General features: G+C 36.3%; 1 protein-coding gene across 1 annotated transcript in view; it reads right to left on the bottom strand.

The window, feature by feature from the left end:
* The window catches only part of cacna1ba (calcium channel, voltage-dependent, N type, alpha 1B subunit, a), a gene marked incomplete at both ends in the record, with an annotated part of 146,297 nt that overhangs the window by 61,613 nt on the left and 64,093 nt on the right, over positions 1-20,591 (bottom strand). Inside the window, 5 exons of the mRNA XM_079816016.1 lie at positions 313-425; positions 3,347-3,565; positions 4,004-4,087; positions 4,540-4,623; positions 7,367-7,482. Coding sequence (XP_079672142.1) covers positions 313-425; positions 3,347-3,565; positions 4,004-4,087; positions 4,540-4,623; positions 7,367-7,482 — 616 coding nt within the window. The remainder of the gene's footprint in view (positions 1-312; positions 426-3,346; positions 3,566-4,003; positions 4,088-4,539; positions 4,624-7,366; positions 7,483-20,591) is intronic.

Here is a 20,591-nt window from a genome sequence, read left to right as displayed (position 1 = left end):
ATTTTTAGCATTTAAACAATAATATCCATTTATCCATCCATTCTCCAAACCGCCTGTCCTATGTAGGGTCATGGGGATGCTGGAGCCTATCCCAGCATCACAGACTATAGGCAGGGAGAGACCAGTCCAGAGTGATGGCCAGTAGAAATAATTTCATAAATTATAATTATTAACATAATCATATCCATCAAATATAATCAGCATTTAATTTCTCCTAAAAAAACATAACAAGAATTGTGTTCTGCTTCTTATAAGTCTAATAAAAAGGAACATGTATTGCATATCATTTGTATCTGATGGCACGTTACTCACCCCAAAGTCAAAGCAGTTAAATGAGGAGTGAAAGTAGGTCCTGGGCCCGAGGCCATACATCTTTAGACTCATCTCTATTAGAAACAGACCAAGGAACACAAACTCCGCCAAATCTGTATAAATAAAGAAAACATTTATCAAAGGACTATGTCAGTCACATCACTTATCATTTATATAAGATCATTATAGTGAATGATGTAGTAACCTACTGACACTTTTTTTTACTTCATACTTTGTTGCTTCTTTTACAGGTTTCAAAGTAACATAACAGTTAATACAGCTAAAGAATAATCATCCCGGCCATCATAGTGGTCTAACGGTGCTAAGTCGGAGTGGTGTGGCCTCATTGGTAAAGAACTGGGCAGGTACACAAAAGGTTCCACTTCCATGTTTAAGCCTTAAAAGGAGTGAATCATAAATTCCATTACATTGTGCCCCTGATCAAGACCCTTAAATCTCTTGGGGGAGCTGTCCCTGCATTAACTGTACTGTGTGTGGCCTTGGATAAAAGCATCAGCTTAATGCCAATTAATAATTAGTAGCAGCTGGCATGCAAGCAGAGGTAAATGTAGGAGGTGGGGCAAAGCTCTTTTGTCATTTTTGGCACCAATCTGGCACAGGGGACTCTATACTGTGCGGACTAGAAACTAACAAATTGAACTTGGGAGAACAGATTGCACCCCTGATTGTGGATCCCAACAAGCTGAATCACACTTTTTTGTTGTCCTTTTTTAGGGCTGTTTTAAGAAGAAAAATACCAAGATACCAATATACTTATGACGTGAACTGTATAGGTAATCCAACAGACGATGAGTGACACAGAATGAACGATCAGGTATAACTTTTTTGATAAACACAGAATATAACACAACTACCATAACTTTACCATTCACTTTAAATGAGACCATGAATTGAGGCACACTGATGGCTTTAACAAAGCCCCTGGAAGGCAAGCCTGCAAACGGCTAATGCTAACGCTGCGGCTGTGTTGGTATGCAGGGAAGAGGCTGTTTTTGGTGAATGGATGTCAATGTTGCCTCACTACACTGAATAATCCGCATTTGTGAGGAAAAAACTTGTCATTTAATGAATCGACTGCGTGTCAGCTAATATTCAACTTTTTTATGTTTTATGCTAAACAATACTTTTGTTGGGAACGATATGTATATTTTACTATGATAAAAAGGTTATTTTATAAAAGGCATTACCATAGTATTTAATAGTAATATTGAGTGATATTGTAACATTCTACAAACAATGCAGTTCTACAGTACGTTTACATGATATAACACCAAATATAGAACATTTATTCTCAAGACCAACGCACATAAAACTTTGAACAGCGGGCACTGACGTCACTGCCTGGCTGAGGTCCAAGTTAGCTGTTACGCTTTCTCCCATGTTAACTTAAAGCCCTCTCATCTCCCCAATATAAGACAATCTCTGGCTTAAATACACAAGGAACGAGTATTAACGGAACAAGGAACAGGTGTAAACCAAACCAGGAACCATGACAACTAATGAATGAATGAAAATGACAGGGAAAACTAAACAGAACATAACTGACAGGACATGATCATTCTATTATGCTGATCGATGAAAACTGATGTGCTGCTTTATAAATTTATAAAACTTTTTTTTTTTCAGGATTCTCTGATGAAAATAAAGTTCAAAAGAACAACATTTATTTGAAATTAAATTGTTTGCTTGTAACAATTAAAAACTCTTTCTTTGTCTTTCTGTCTTTCACTTTTGATCAGTTTAATACATTCTTGATTGTTTGTAATTTAATTCATTAATTAATCAGTGCATCATGTAATACATTTAATTACAATTTGAATGGACTGAATGTTCTTTTTAACTTAAAGTCCCCATGAAATCAAAATTGAAGTTTTTTGGCTTTTAGTATGAATGTTAGATTAAGGTTATCTATAAGCTAGTGTGCTCCAAAACAATGACAAATTTCACAATTAGAAGATATAAGCGTTTAAAACTTGCGGTGTCTTACTTCTGCCAATATGGATCAATGATTTTGATGACACGACTCTTCAGCTACTCATTAGATTTTCTGTCCAATCAAATGCTCTCTAGAATCTAAAGTGTCCCGCCCCTACACTATAAATAGACACTGAAGCTGCAGCTGAAATCGGTCATTTGTTCACACAATAACAATTTTCTACATGGTGAATGGCACATAGTGTACTATATGGGAATAGGGAATGATTCAGGTGTTAATATGCTTTCCATTGGGGCGAATTAATTCTAGTTTAACACAGTCTGCTTCAGCCCAGAGACACGATATCACAGATCGGATCATATGGGCGAGTCGGCACAGACCCCAAAACGTATCAAACCCATTTGGGGGTTCTACAAAGAATGCTATATTTTAAAGCGATTTTGGGGGAGATTAAGAGGAGAAACGGTTAGACAGACTCGGCATTAGACTGATGAGTAGAAGAGATAAAAGTCCGGTGCCATGCACTAACATAACTTACACACTTTCAAACTACACACCCTCTGCATTATTCCATGATAACAGTTTCATATTAAATCTAAGAGGTAGAATCTATTACACTGTGGCTGTCATAAGCTGTCAAATGCGGCTTTACCAAGCTCAATGGCTGAACTGTGATATAAACGAAACGCTACTGGCTATTTTAAAAAGGGGGAGCTGATCGATTTGTCCCGCCCTGTCTTCCTGTTTCAGTGGAAATTATGTCAGCACATTGATAACGCTGCACACATTAAGGCACTTCATTGACCTTTAAGAAACAAAGCCAAATCACAACCACAGGGTGAGTTTTATGTCAAATTCAAAGGCTAAAAACTAAAGTTAATTTGATTAAAATTGTAAGATAAGTTGTACGATTAATAATGCAAATACAAGGAGCATAGTACTTAAAAGCACTTGATTTGGATTTATTTATTTTTTTCATTACTCCCAATACTCCTAAGCCATGTTCAAATATAATTCACATAAACCTGTGATCCTGCAGAGAGCTGCAGTGATGTTTTAAAGGTGTGGTTTACTTACACAGTGCATATGTGAGCCAGTCGGGCTGGTCATAGTGGACTATAGCCACACACAGTGTGTTCAGCCCCACTATACACAGAACGGTCCAGTAGAAGCTCTGGGCCTTCACCATCCGTCGAATGAAGAAGCGAAACCTCTTCTCTTTTCTGCGAAAGTATGACGAGCTCTCGTTCTTGCTGCTCTTCACACTTGTACGGGTGAATGGAGAGCCCTGAGGAGCTGCGGAGAGAGAGAGTGAGAGAGAGAGAGAGAGAGAGAGAGAGAGAGAGAGTGACTATTTCTGATGTTCACAAAATTATGGAGAGGGTCTGTCTATCTATCTATCTGTCTATCTATCTATCTATCTATCTATCTATCTATCTATCTATCTATCTATCTATCTATCTATCTATCTATCTATCTATCTATCTATCTATCTATCTATCTATCTATCTATCTATCTATCTATCTATCTATCTATCTATCTATCTATCTATCTATCTATCTATCTATCTATCTATCTCTTATTTTGGTCATTACTCACTCTTTTTTATGAAAACATAACTGATGTGAGATTTATAATACATAGATTTGTTAGTTTTTTTCATTTTCTGTGCTGATTTTGGGAGAAAGTCCACCAAGAGTTCAATGGTCACAGGCATCAGGCCTGGAACTTACCGACCGATGAGATGTCAGTGAAGTGGTCTTCTCCTTCTTCTGCATTAATGAGGTCATTTTTGCTCTTCTTGGCTCTTTTCAATACTAAAGATGTTTGAAAGCAAGTAAATAAACAGTAGTAATATCAATTATAATAATATATCTTTTAACACCTTATTTTTGACATTCTACTTACTTTGAGTAACTTTGCAATTGCATGTAAACTACCAGTCATTAGAGTATTAGTGGACTGTCTGCATACTGTCTACTAAGACTTCATTTTAATGGTCCCCCAACAGATATTATACTGACTATAAGTAACTTTGCAAGTATATGCCAATTTATTCTAACCCTAATCCTAACCCAAACAGTCTATAAGAGTTAGTTAACATGTAATTTACTTGCAAGACTTGTCTAAAGATATCTAAAGTGGACCATCGAAATAAAGTGTAACCATATTATTAATGATTATTTATTAGTAGTAATTATTAAGACTCAAGCTTTTCTGCTTATATAATTCATACAGTATATATAAAAATTCATTTTTCAATGATTACCTGGGTTGTTGCATTTCCTCTTGTACCAGGCACCATCCTCCTTCTCCTCTGCATTTTTATCTTCTTCAGCAAGCATGACTTCCTCTGAGACAAAGAATATATTTTACTACTCACCTACACTATATATAACTTGCGTCATGAGTTATAATATGCATCAAGCATCTAATCCAGAGCCTGGAACTCTGTTGTGGCTGGTTGCCAGTACATTGCTATGTGGCTAAGATATTTTAAATGGTTGCTAGGACGTTGCTAGAGTGTTTATAGGTGGTTGCACAAGATAAAAGGTTGACAAAAAGCGACCACTATAAGACTTTTTGTAACCTGATGCCACACACAGTAATCACTGCTGTCACTACAGATCTGACTAACATCCAGCAGGAGGCAGGGACAGCAGTGAGCAGTATATTGCCCAGCACGTTAAGGTTTCAAACAATGCAGTGAAGATCAAACTCACTATAATGGGTGCACTGTAGCTAGATACATAAAGTCAAAGCACATGTAAGCAGTTAATTCCATCATGATTTTATGGTGTTAAACATTAAAGCCAGGGCCACCATGGAGGAGTTTGGGAAATCACCTCCCTAAGCCAATTAAATCCCCATGGAAGAACTCAAGTGGGCTTCTGGGAAACAAAAGAGAGGCTACCACATGCTGTGACAGAGCTAATTAACCAATGAGCTGGTAGAAGATCAGAAGATTTTAAAGAATCTGTGCCACCCTAAAATAGGAACTACAGTATTAGATAATGGACGAGGCAGAACTATAAAAAACCAACAACATCAACATTTACAGAGGTAAAACTTTCTAGACTTTATGAAAATAATGTCATCCATTGTTTTCTGATTAGTTTTTGTTATGATAATTTGTTGAAATGCCTGTTTCACACATCCTGCATGTGCATTTACATGGAAATCAAGTGAGTATTTGCATTAATAATTGGCATTAATTGTAAAATGATTATTGGAAGTGTACCACTGGGAATTATTACATTACATTCTTATGAAATCTACTTTACACGAGGAAGAGTGTCACATTTACATCCAAATGGTCATTAATCTACATAGAACTGAACCCAAAAAGTGTAGTTTAAACATCAGGTTAAATCATCTAGATTCAGTCAGATTCACAGATTGGAAAGTGTCTGTGTGCATGTTGAAAACCATCAAGAATTACAGTCAATTTTTTTGAAACTACTAGGTGAGAAATTTGTTATTTAATATTACATCACAAAAGCCTGTATTGCAAAAGATTGTGATGATAACTATAATTCTATTCAAATGTTTGGTGTCAGTACAAAGTATCAGGGTTTCCACAAAACTATTAAGCAACTGTGATAATAATAAGAAATAATGACTGTTGAAAATTTAAAATAGAAAACATTTATTTTAAATTGTAATCATAAATCACTGGGTCTCATTCACTAAGCATGAGTTACCACAAATTTGTGCGTGAAATGTGCGTACAACGATTTTAAGAACAAATCACGATTCACCAAAATTTTCATCATAAAATGTATTCTAAATTTACGAAAAACTATAGGAACACCCGAAACCACACGTATGCAAAAATCACTTACTCTGTATGGCCTTATAATTGTGTTAATAAATTATATTTCATCCCAACACGATTATAATTATATTGAAGTGTTGCATTAATTGTATTGTATAATCCATAAATAAAATTATATAATACAATTCTTAAATAATACAATTTCATTTCTTTTATTTTCATACAGTTAAAGAGTTAAAAAAAAAAGCTGCGTTATAGATTCAGCTGCGAGGTTTCTCTTAATATATGAGTATGTACAGCTGGCTAATGAGAGGCATGTAATCCAGGTCTGAATAAAAAGGTGTTTATTGTGAGAACTGGTGAGAATGACACACTTGGCATTGCTCAAGAATCGGGCGAGAGCGCGTCTGCCATCAGTTTGACGAGAGTGACAAAAGGCTGTAAGGAAAGAGTGTGCGGAAAGCCCTTATATGGAGATGGTTTAGGTGTGTTTTATGCAAATTACTATAGTGCACACGGTTGCTCATTTAGAATACTCCAAATTCACTAACATGAACAAATTCATGAGCGTACAAACGTGTTGTGAATTAGGTAGAGATTTTTGGTGAGACGTTCTCCTGTGCGTACAAATACCAAATAATCCACGTAATTATGAGTGTATGAGACCCAATGTTTATATATATATTAAATCAAATAAATGCAGCCTGAGTGATAATGGACTTCTTTCAAAAATATGAATGTCTTACCAACATGAAACTTTGTAACGGTAGTGTACATTTATACAGCAAATGTATTTTCTGCTGATTTCAGCAAATAATACCCAATAAAACTCAGTAGTTTCAGGGATGAACTTGAGAAGACCATTACTAAACGGGTCCCAGATCAGTGCAAATCTACAGGCAAAGAAAGCTCCAAGACACTGACTTTCTGAATCCTTTCGAAGCTGCTGATGAAAGATCTGTTACAGGCAGTCATGGGAAGACTGAGGGTATGAACCAGCTGGTGAAGTGAGTGGAAGGCTATTTAGTTGCCATGGAGAGAGGAAGTGCTGAGCAACAGACAGGCACAGATACATCAGGTCCCATTGCGGCCCGAGCAGAGATCCGGGAAGCGAGTGAGATAAACCGTCATGGGAGGAAAAACACAGGGGGACAAAATGCTCTCCAGGGAACAGACCGATGCCTTCTGGTGGTTGCGATGTAGATCATTCTAAGGTTCAGGTGTTGAAAAATGCACGAATGTCTCTGAATTTGAAAATTGGTTCTGTTGCGATTACTGTAAGTGTTAATGGACATATTGTTCATTTTTAGAGACTGACCTGCCTTGCAGATCCACTCCAAGTAACCGGTCAGCTCCCTCTCTATCTGCTGTTGTCTGCGCAGCTTGAGGAACTCCTGCCTTTTCTCCACACGTTCTCTCTCCTTTGCAAACTCCCTGTGGAGACAAATGCACATACATACACATTCATGAACGCACTGTACTGAACAGAGGTATCAGGGGAGCCATGCTCTATGGCACAGGTTTGTGTGTGAAAGAGCAGAGCATGTGTGTGTCTTGTAATAAATGTGATCTCATAATATAGTGATATAACCACACAAATAAATGACCCTATTGATAAGACCACAAGCTTCATGGTTGAGAAACAAAAATGAATGAGAGAAATGCACCAAAATGAAACATTAGAGAAAAGAGCAAATACAAGGGTGTGGCATTTACATTTGCAAGTGCTGTAGAAAAATCAATGTTTTAGAATCAATAGAAAACAACAGCTAAAAGTCTACAGTTTATGTCTCACTTAAAGCTGAAGTGTGCAATTTGTTTTTAAAAGTTAAAATTCTTCCACCTATGCCAACTTAATATATAAACTCAGATGAGTAAGCCATTTTTTAATAACTGTCAAAATATAATTCAAGGCAATGAATTAAATAAGCTACCTTTTGAAGTCTACAAATCTAAATAAATAAGTTTGAAGACTTTAATAGACCTACGTAAAAAGACGTATTAATCCATGTTAAACATATTGATGTACAATATAATACAATTTAAAGTTTACAAATAAAAAGTTTGAAGTGTGGAGATTTTTAAGCTCAACAAGGCTGCATCTATTTGATAAAAAATAGAGATGTACTCTCTTTTGATAAATTTTATGCATCTTTTCTGAATAAAAGTATCAATTTCTTTGACCAAAAAAAAAATATTTTTGACCTTAGGCTTTAAGCAGCAATGCAACTATATACATTAATTTAAATAAATAAAAATGTATATAACTTAATATAAAATAATCATCATCACCATCGGTTAAAACCGTGTTCAAACAAACCCATAGAAAATTCTAATTGATGATGGTAATGATGCACTTAAGCCTCACATTAAAACATGGGTTAATCTATTTTTCTCTGTAATGCACCTACAGGCCTAAACAGTTTTTCTCATCTCTCCGTCTAATCTCTCTAACTTTCATTCCATAGTATGACAAAACTGTGTAGTGATAACTTGATTAGATATTTAGGTCTCACATGGTCACAAACAGAGGTATTTACTGTACTGAGAAACAGCCATGCATTGCCTCTGAAAGGCACATTTTACCCTGACTTGGTTATTAAATGAGTCCCATTCATTTTCATAAACATTATAGCTTTCTCTGCAACATGATTATGGAGAAGCACTAAGGGATAAAAAAAAAAACTGTTTGTGCCCCCTCACAACCTGCCATCTGTTATCATGCTAATTAGAGGAGAGCGCGATGATGGACCACCATTACTCTTTAACAGGTGTGCAGAGTGTACAGAGAGGAGGTGAAAAAAGCTATACATGAAAAGAAAAAAGACAACAAAAGTAGGGTGGAATTTAGTAACAGAAAATAATAAATGTTCTGCCCTTAATAGAGAAAAAAAATCTAAACTTGCATACTGGCTAATGCTGTTTTTAGTTTAACCATACACCAAAACTTGCTGGTAAAGGTGGCAGACTAGCATGATCTATCTGACGCAGCTGGTTGACCAAGTAAATCTCACAAGTTAAAGGAGCAATTCACCCAAAACTATGGAACACAAAAGAAGATTGTAACAGAGGCGCGTCAACTGCAACAAAAGGGTCCCAAAGATGTTTTGAACAGTATCAGCACCACTGCCGTAAATGTACTGGCAGATGGAGGCATAAACATGAAGTGATGTGATGATGAAGACAAAAGTTCAGTGTTTATTCTAGAAATTGCAAAAAAAAAAAAGGTTTCCCAATGGTGTGCAAATGTTTTTACAGAGAATTTGCAGAGAAAATGCATAAAACTAAAATAACTGTTCAAAGGTTATATACTTTTGCCAATACATTGACCAAAACACAGCAATTTCACTACACGACTATACTCCAACTCTCTACGAGCTTCCAAACAACTCTGAGAGGCCATCTTAAAAAGGCCAAGGCCTCTAACTTGGATTAAACCATTTAGAAATTAAACGTAATAAAGCAATTTAAGAAAGACAAATAAATCGGATTTAACAGTAACAAAGAGTTAAACTAATACAAAAATACATAAACATATGGAACAAAACATACTCAATAAATTATTAATGTTAAACAATGTTCAACAAAGGATTAAACAATATAGTCGCAGAAACTGTGTTAACACTGGAACAAAAATAAATACATTTTTACTCATATTTGACACAAATCTGAATTTTGTAAACACAAAAATCCACATGAGATTTTCCGCATCTGATCTGAGCCACTTAAAAATGTGGTTTTAAATCAGATACATATCCGATATCTGACCCGAATATCCGATTCCCCTTTGAATTCCAAGTCACCACAAGACAAGGGCGACACGTTTGCCCACAAAGATAGCTATTTAATGTTGTATTATGAAGCAAATGTGCCTGCACTTTTTATTGAGGTGGGAATTTTATAAAGGAAAAAAATTGCACGCACACAGAAACATTCAGGAACTGGTTTTCAACTGCTGTTGAACTCATACATAAATGTAATCTCACAGCGCTACTTTATTTTCACTTCAGAATTTTAGATCTAATGAGCGGTAAAATAACAAACAAAAATGTATTATTATAGTTATTTTCCTGTATACAGTATCTGCAAAACATCCATCACAGCTGTTATCTTGTCCATGCTGGCAAATAATCACGGCCACCCGACATGAATTGTATAAATAATGTTAATAGCAAGGCTATTCAGAACCAGGGTCTACCATGTGCATAGTAAAGCAATCACAGACAATCACTTTGGGCAGGAATTAATGTAAACTCAGATATCGGATACCAGCTGTGTCTAAAATGACTGTAAACAGGCAAGCCAAAAAAAATCGGGTATGGTCAAAAGATCGGATCTGTGCATTAAGACTTGTGTAAACACAGCCAGAGCCTCACTGTGACAAAGATATTTTGAAAAATGTTTCAATGTTATTCAATTTTAGTCCATGAAAGTCAATGGGGTCCAAAAACAAAATCCCATTTTATGAAATAAATAAATAAAATATTTTGCTTCAGGTTTTAAATAAGATTAGGCGAATGAGTAAATTTTTTGGGGGGTAAACTATCCCTTTAAGAACCTCATGTTGGGCACTAGCACCAAAAACACAACATACGTTGGTTTTCAGTAGATACTACAATGAGGAGAAAGTCCTTTTCTTCTCCCCTCCCTGCATTGCAGTGGCAGTGTGACATGACAGTAAGTGTGTGACAGACAAGGGGGAATACTAACCCTGCAGCAACAGTATTTCTCTCTCTCTTTCTCTTTTACACAGATATAGGCATGTGTACACACACATATGCAAATACTCACATGAGCCCATGAAGTATAAACAGACTCCAATCCATTATACTTCTGCCTCAGCATGAAAGCAACATTGTTCTCATAGAAGAAACCCCCCGACTAGTTTGTGCACACACACAAATACTGATAACACACACAGAGGCAGATGCATAGAAATGGCTAGCGATGCTGCATCTCAGCATGTGTTTATTTTGGTTAGAAACACAGGTGCACTTTGCGAGAAGAAGCTCATTTAAAAGTGTCAGACTATAAAAGTTAATACTACAGAAAAAACAAATTTAATGTCTACATTGAATAGTTAGTTCAGGCAAGAATTAAAAAAATAACTGCATTTTATATTAGTACTCAATTCAAGCTTGTAGAAATTAAACAACAGGGCTAAAGGCACACCCTAAGAAAAATGTGCTTTTCACTACTCCCATAGTGTCTGATTGCAGAAAAAGACATGCTTTTATTGAACATTGAAGTAGCAACAGACATGGGGGAAAAGGCTCACAGCGTGGGGCAAAAGGCACAAAGTACTGATACAAATACTTTAGCTAAAAAAATAGATGTTTTTAATAATGTATTAATGAGTTAATACTTGTTCAAAACAATCACTTTAGCAAAGTTTGACCATGTCATGTCAACAAATGGAAAAGTCAGCTAGCTGTTTATGAACTTTTACATATTCTCTCATTATTGAAAAACTGTTGCTTTAATTACATTGAACAAAATTGAAAAACATTCAGAAAACCTAAAAATAAAATAGACAATCATTTTACTGATTCTCATTTGCTACATAAATATACAACATTTTTAAGAAACGTAAATATTAGATCAAATTAGCGCAGAATCGTTGCTGTCGATCATGTCAAGGATCAGCCAAATTTCCACGCGCAGCATCAAAAACGGTGGAATTAAGTAATTAAGTAAAACCTACTCAACTTTCTGATACTGGTGTTCCCATCATACACTGGGGCAGGAATAATTAATTAGGTTACATTTTTCCCAGTTGTATTTACACTGTTTATCATTGTTTTTGTTATATTTAGTAACTTGCTGTTTTGTGACATCTGGAGTTAATTTTCTTCTCAAAATGACAAATTCATACTCAAAAACCATCACCTGAGATCCAGACACGCCCCGCCTCTTTACCCATTGTCAGTTATCCGGGAGCGACGCACGGTGGCGCTTCAAAAACTCTCTTCAGAAACCTATGGGTGACGTCACGGACACTAGGTATATTTCCATATCTTTTTACAGTCTATGCCGGGAACAAACAAACACACTTGCAGAACTCCGTTGCTAACAAGGTTATCTTTACCTCAACCAAAAACACACTTCTTTAGTGACATTGTTGATTTCGTGGTCTAAAAACAAAATGACAACGCTGGTGACGGCTTCTGTAACCCGAACAAAGCTCTCGCTCGGGTGTACGTGCGCATATGCTCATTCCTTTATGAAGTCATACAGGGCTATACTCGAAAAAAAAATTTTTTCCGAAACTTGTTGAATCCTGCAGGAGTATATTTGGCACAGAAATGCTGTTAACAATGGCAAAACGTGCATTCAGATCTAATTAATTATTTTGATGTAGATGACTGATATTTCTGTACCATAATATAAGCTTTTTTTTTCTAATTTTGCATGGTCATTTCTTCCATTTATACATTTAGATTAACTTTGCTGCCATAACACTCACTTAAAGTTAAAACATATAATCTTTATTAATTTTTCATGAGGTAAATTATAACACGGTGATGCCTAATTTCACTTGTTGCATTTAAAACGATTGATTTTTTATTTAATCAGACAAAAATAATTTTAATATCAAAAATGTATTGGTTAACTATGAAGCTGTGCTTTCTGTGTACTCTTAAAGCAAACATCACTGGTACTTCTTCAATAGGGCTGCTCATACAGTTAAGATCAAAAAGCCATTGTGAGGTGAGAGAGATTGAGATGAAATGGCTATAAATTGGCTTCTTGTAGGATCCCTGCTGCCCAACCCACAGAGAAGATGACACAGCTGCCCACCTCTACCACCCCAGGGCAGTCTCTCCATGAGGCCACAGAATGACCTTTTGCTTTGAAAGCAGTGTGGTCAGACAGGTGAACTAACCTCCCGGTCCTCACACACATACACACAACCTTGATAGACACACCATGCACAATATATGCACCATGGCAACCAGAGCATCAAAAGAGGACTAAAGGCTTTAAGGCTGGTTCACACAGCCCCAACAAACACTAACACACCTAATGTTTGGGTTGAGTAGGATTTTTTTTAATAAGATTTCTATTTTAAATAAATGCTGTTCTTTTTCAATTCATTCACATTTATTTGTATAGTGCTTGTTTCAAAGCAGCTTTACAAAATATGCATGTGTTTTCATTAATTTCATTCATTTGTTATCAGAGATGACTGTGTCAAAGTAATGTCCATTACAGATATGTACAGTTCTAAGATAATACAAATCATGCAGTTAGCTAACATCGTGTATTAATTTAAGGAAGAAACAATGAGCTAAATAAAGTAATTATTACAAGTTGTGAACAGATTTTGAACAAAATTTGGCAGTGGTGGAAGAATATTTGGCAGAGGTGTTCTTTTTTTTCCTATTCATCAAACAACCCTGAACATTTTTTTTATCACTGTTTCCATCAAAATATTAAGCAGCACAACTGTTTTCAGCATTGTTAATAATAAGAAATATTTATTGAGCACCAAATCAGCATATTAGAGTGATTTATGAAGGATCATGTGACACCGAAGACTGGCGTAATGATGATGTTGTTCACACTACAAGACCATTTAAAATAAACTAGTAAAGGCAAAAAAAAGCAGAGATAAAAAAGGCAATATAATAAAATATATAATAATACAGTGCGGAAAATAAGTATTTGAGCACCCTGCTATTTTGCAAGTTCTCCCACTAGGAAATCATGGAGGGGTCTGAAATTGTCATTGTAGGTGCATGTCCACTGTGAGAGACAGAGGGCCCTATCTTGCACCCAGCGCAATTGACTTTGTACACCGACGCATGTGTCATTCCTATTTTGCACCCGCGCAAAGCGCGCTTTTCCCTCCACAGAAGCACGTCGCTAAACTAGTGAATGAACTTGCGCTACCTGGGCGGTTCAGCGCAAAAAAGAAGGCTTGTTCCGGCGCAAACAATCCCTGGTGCTATTTTGCTGTTCCATTAAACAATTGCGCCACTGACCAGAAAAAACCTAGTCTAAAGTCAGTGGCGCGTTGCGCGTTGTTCATTATGCTATTTTAAGGGCGCATGCTTGACCATAATGTATAGCGTGCACAACGCGCATACACTTTGCTCATGTAATCTACACAGATGCAACAGTTATTTTTGCAAATCATAAATTGTTACACTAAAAAAATATTAACACATGAGATGACGGAAATCATTGTGGTGTGCCACGAAGATGTGAAAAAATAGGCATAAATCTAGCTTACAAATGATTCAGGCTAATTGTAATAATTAAGGATAAGACCTGTTTGCCCAATAGTGGCAAGACATATATGTATATAAGGACATCTGACAAATTGGTTTGTCCGTCAAGAACCAGGAAAAAAAATCGACTGAAAAACTGAAAAAACTGAAAGACTGAAAAAAAAAAAGACTGTGAAATCACCTTTTCCATAATGTACAACATTACAACTTCACTTCTCTGTCTTTCACTGCTCTTACAAGAACATTAGTCTCCTCGGCTGTGAACCGCTCCTGGCGTGCGCCTGGTAAATACGCCATAATAATAGCAATCCATAATGGAACTTGCGCACCTGCTTTTAAAGGGAATGTTGGATGACGCTCGGATTGGTTTATTCACGTTACGCCCAAACCACACCTATGAATAATGAAGCTACTTCAGACCAACCCATTTTAGATTTGCGCCGGGCGCAAGAGCCATTTATCCCGCCGGGAAAATAGCAACAGCGCCGAGACCCGCCCACAAAGTTACTTGCGATTCACGCTTTGACACTTGCGTTTCAGATCGTTAAAATAGGGCCCATAATCTAAAAAAAAAAATCCAGAAATCACAATGTAAGATTTTTTAACTATTTATTCGTATGATACATCTGCAAATAAGTATTTGAACACCTGTCTATCAGCTAGAATTCTGACCCTCAAAGACCTGTTAGTCTGCCTTTAAAATGTCCACCTCCACTCCCTAAATTAGATGCACCTGTTTGAGGTCATTAGCTGCATAAAGACACCTGTCCACCCCATACAATCAGTAATAATCCAACTACTAACATGGCCAAGACCAAAGAGCTGTCCAAAGACACTAGAGACAAAAGTGTACACCTCCACAAGGCTACGGGGAAATTGCCAAGCAGCTTGGTGAAAAAAGGTCCACTGTTGGAGCAATCATTAGAAAATGGAAGAAGCTAAACATGACTGTCAATCTCCCTCGGACTGGGGCTCCATGCAAGATCTCACCTTGTGGGGTCTCAATGATCCCAAGAAAGGTGAGAAATCAGCCCAGAACTACACGGGAGGAGCTGGTCAATGACCTGAAAAGAGCTGAGACCACCGTTTGGATGATCCAGAGGAGTCATGGGAGAAAGTCATGTGGTCAGATGAGACCAAAATAGAACTTTTTGGTCATAATTCCACTAAACGTGTTTAGAGGAAGAAGAATGATGAGTACCATCCCAAGAACACCATCCCTACTGTGAAGCATGGGGGTGGTAGCATCATGCTTTGGGGGTGTTTTTCTGCACATGGGACAGGGCGACTGCACTGTATTAAGGAGAGGATGACCGGGGCCATGTATTGCGAGATTTTGGGGAACAACCTCCTTCCCTCAGTTAGAGCATTGAAGATGGGTCGAGGCTGGGTCTTCCAACATGACAATGACCCAAAGCACACAGCCAGGATAACCAAGGAGTGGCTCTGTAAGAAGCATATCAAGGTTCTGGCGTAGCCTAGCCAGTCTCCAGACCTAAACCCAATAGAGAATCTTTGGAGGGAGCTCAAACTCCGTGTTTCTCAGCGACAGGCCAGAAACCTGACTGATCTAGAGAAGATCTGTGTGGAGGAGTGGGCCAAAATGTAGTGTGTGCAAACCTGGTGAAAAACTACAGGAAACGTTTGACCTCTGTAATTGCAAACAAAGGCTACTGTACCAAATATTAACATTGATTTTCTCAGGTGTTCAAATACTTATTTGCAGCTGTATCATACAAATAAATAGTTAAAAAAGCATACATTGTGATTTCTGGATTTTTTTTTTTAGATTATGTCTCTCACAGTGGACATGCACCTACAGTGACAATTTCAGACCCCTCCATGATTTCTAAGTGGGAGAACTTGCAAAATAGCAGGGTGTTCAAATACTTATTTTCCTCACTGTATATATAAATAATAATATAATATAATATAATTAATACAATATAATTAATACAATATAATATAATATAATATAATTAATATAATATAATATAATATAATATAATATAATATAATATAATATAATATAATATAATATAATATAATATAATTAATATAATATAATATAATATAATATAATATAATATAATATAATATAATAGAATAAAATTAATATAATATAATATAATATAATATAATATAATTAATATAATATAATATAATATAATATAATATAATATAATATAATATAATTAATATAATATAATATAATATAATATAATATAATATAATATAATATAATATAATATAATTAATATAATATAATATAATATAATATAATATAATATAATATAATATAATATAATATAATATAATATAATATAATATAATATAATATAATATAATATAATATAATAGAATAGAATATAATAGAATAGAATATAATAGAATATAATTAATAGAATAGAATAGAATAGAATAGAATAGAATGTGGAGAATTTCCCAAAAATCGTAAACATCTCCTTTTATACCATCACTTTTAAAGCACAAGTAGAATGACATAGCTATAGAGAATCCTGTGCCATGCCTTTATGTAACACTTTATTTTAGCCTAATTAAATCTGCTCCTGAGCTCCCATCATCCTTTGCGGCCAGTGGTGTGTAGACATTTTACATATCAGGAAGAGTTTGTAGAAAGCTTTTGGAAGTGTGATAATTTGGGGCTGCACAGCACTGTTGAACGCACAGTGCTTTTGAACTGGATTACCATGAGGACAAATACACTGTAAGAGAGCTCTCACTACACATTAAAAACATGGTAAAAACTGCACAAATATTCTGTCTCTTCCATACATACAGACACGTCCCTTGAATGTGCATATGAATCTTTTCTGGCAGTTGTAGCTATTAAAACTTGTATGCGAATCCTCTCAAGAATGTGTGTCTTTGAGGGTATGTTTCACCTTTAAAACTAAAAACAGCTTTAATTGAATAAATTTCACACTGTGAGAGCGGTGACTGATAACATTACTTGAAGGACGACACAAGAGCATGAAAATTATAAGAGGGAGAAAGACACAGAGAGAGGATGTGGGGACTGAATGGCTGATGGAAAAAGTAGGATGTTCATCATCATTATAACCGCTAAGAGTTACACACAGAGTTTGGTTATTTACAGGAGTGACAACTGCATTGTACAAACAAACACTAAACAGATCTTTCAATCACGTGTGTCTCCACTATTATAAATATTCTCAGATACAAAATTACGCGATTAAATTTGTAATAATTTCATACTAAAATAATTCAATATAAACTCAAAATTGAAGACTAAACCATGAACAATTTTTCTGTATTCTTTGATGAATATTTATACATACAGCAATATTTTGTAACACTATATGTCTTTACGGTTACTTTTGGTAAATTGAATGCATTCTTGCTGAATTCAAGTGACCTATTCATTTGTTTGTTTGTTTGTTTGTTTTAAAAAGATTGAATGGTAGTATACTGTATTTATAGTTTTAGAATAAACTTTATTTTTTTTTATAAATTTCAAACTTATAATACTAATTGGGTTAGAACTGTGAACCAAGACTGATGTTTGCTTTACATTTTTTGCATTTTTTTTAAAAAATAATTTATATACAGGTGCTGGTCATATAATTAGAATATCATCAAAAAGTTGATTTATTTCACTAATTCCATTCAAAAAGTGAAACTTGTATATTATATTCTTTCATTACACACAGACTGATATATTTCAAATGTTTATTTCTTTTAATTTTGATGATTATAACTGTTACATATCTGTGCTTATATCGTTTTGAGTCCATAGGTGGCGGGGGAATCCCCCAACTTGTGACAAAGACATGACGTCACCCGGGATACCGGATAAAAGGGCGTTGGCAGCGACATGGCGCTCTCTCTCTCTCGTCTCATGGCCTGTTGACATCACGGCTGCCGCTCTCCTCGCCTCTTAGGAGCATTTTCGTTCTCCTTTCTTTATTTGGCTAATTGGTTTCTTTGTGGTTTTGTTGAGTGTAACTATTTGTTAGACTTAGCATTATTTCCTTAGCATTATTTCCACCTCCTTCAAACGATCCTCCATCATCCCTGTACCTAAGATCAGTAAACCCTCTTGCCTAAATGACTATCGTCCAGTGGCTCTCACATCTTTAGTCATGAAGGTCTTTGAGAGACTCATTAAAAACAACATTTGCTCCTCCATTCCTGACACTTTGGACCCTCTTCAGTTTGCCTATCGTCCCAATAGATCGACTGAAGATGCCATCTCTCACGTCCTTCACTCCTGCCTCACTCACATCGACAGCAAAAGTGGGAACTATGTCAGGCTGCTATTTATTGACTATAGCTCAGCCTTTAACACCATAGTTCCCATTAAGCTAACACACAAACTCCTGGATCTAGGCCTGAATTCTTCTCTCTGCCTCTGGATTGAAGATTTCCTCACTGGCAGACCCCAGGCGGTGAGAGTAGGCCAGTTCACCTCCACCTCCATCACCCTGAGTGTTGGAGCTCCACAGGGCTGTGTGCTGAGTCCCCTGCTCTACTCTCTCTACACCCATGACTGTTTGTCCACACACAGCTCCACCTCGATCATCAAGTTTGCTGATGATACTGTTGTCCTGGGTCTCATCTCCAACAACAATGAGACGGCATACTTGGACGAAGTGGAGCAACTGACATCATGGTGCCAGGACAACTGTCTCTCTCTGAATGTTAACAAGACCAAAGAACTGATTGTGGACTTCAGGAAGAGACAGCATCGGTCATACTCCCCTCTCATGATCAGCGGGACACCGGTAGAGAGAGTGAGCAGCTTCAAATACCTGGGTGTGAACATCTCCGAGGATCTGACCTGGACTACACACATCCAGACACAGGTGAAAAAAGCCAGGCAAAGACTGTACCACCTGCGCCAGCTGAGGAAATTCAGGGTTTCACCAGCCATCCTGAAAACTTTCTATCGAGGGGCGATAGAAAGTGTCCTGACTCAGTGCATCACAGCGTGGTACGGGAACAGCACCAGTCACGACTGCAAAGCCCTGCAAAGAGTGGTGCGCTTATCCGAGCGCATCTCAGGCTCAGCTCTCCCGTCTCTGCAGGAAATCTACACCAAACGCTGCAGAGGTAGAGCTACTAAAATCATCAGAGACATTAATCACCCTGCAAACTCTCACTTCACCCTGCTGCCATCTGGTAAGCGCTTCCGTAGCCTGATGGCAAAGACTGAAAGACTCAGGAGGAGTTTCTTCCCCCAGGCCATCAGACTCCTGAACTCAGTCACGTGACTTCACTTCACCCCCGCACACACATAAACATCCAGTTTAAACATTAACATCCACATACTGCCATTGCACTGCACTTTACTTTCCTATTGTTACTGCGTAACAACCTGTAATAAACCTTGCACATTATACTTCTTTATATATACATATATATATATTTATGTTAACCACTTATTTCTAAGTCTACAGTTTATCTCACTTATCATATCCACTTATTTTTTTTTATATTTTCATATTTTAATTTTTATATTTTTATTTTTATCTTATTTCCTATTTTTATCTTTTACTTGATTTATTTATAATTCTACTTATGTTAATACTTTTTATTCTAATTTTATTCTATTTCTATTTTAATTTCTTGTAACTGTTATTTGCACTGTCCATGGAGCGGACCTGTTTACATTTCACTGCCAGTTGTATATTGTGTATATAACTGTGTATGTGACAAATAAAACTCTTGAATCTTGAATCTTGAATCTCTATTTACTCACTTCTCCCTAAGTTCAGTAACTGGTAGGAATTACTTCACTTTATGGTTATTTAGTTAGAGTATGGAGGTAAGCAGAGGCCCGGAAGATTCACTTGTCTTGGTTTTGTCGGAAGCCAGGTAAGAACTGCTGAGTACAGACGTAGGCAGGTGTTCTCTGTTGCTTTCTTAGTTGCCCTACCAGTTTACTGTTGTTTATTTCTTGCTTGGTGTATGTTTATTAATAGTTTGTATGACCTGTTTTGTATTCTGATTTGTATTCTCTTTTGGTTGTGTAAATTGTTTCTCTTGTTAATTTCAATAGTAAAAGAAGGTGTACATGGCGTCTTGAAGTGTTATCCTGTGTCTGTGATTGACTCATGTGTTTGGTCCGAATCAGCTGTTTGATTTAATTTGGTTAATGAGCCTTATTTGCTGATTATGGCCGTAACAATAACTGACAACTAAGGAGAATCCCAAATTCAATATATCAGAAAATTAGAATATTGTGAAAAGGTTCAATATTGAAGACACCTGGTGCCACACTCTAATCAGCTAATTAACTCAAAACACCTGCAAAGGCCT

The sequence above is a fragment of the Gobio gobio genome (assembly GCF_949357685.1).
Source record: "Gobio gobio genome assembly, chromosome: 4".
Classification (NCBI taxonomy): domain Eukaryota; kingdom Metazoa; phylum Chordata; class Actinopteri; order Cypriniformes; family Gobionidae; genus Gobio; species Gobio gobio.
The sequence above is the reverse complement of the archived record's forward strand: the minus strand, read 5'-3'. Positions and strand labels throughout refer to the sequence as shown.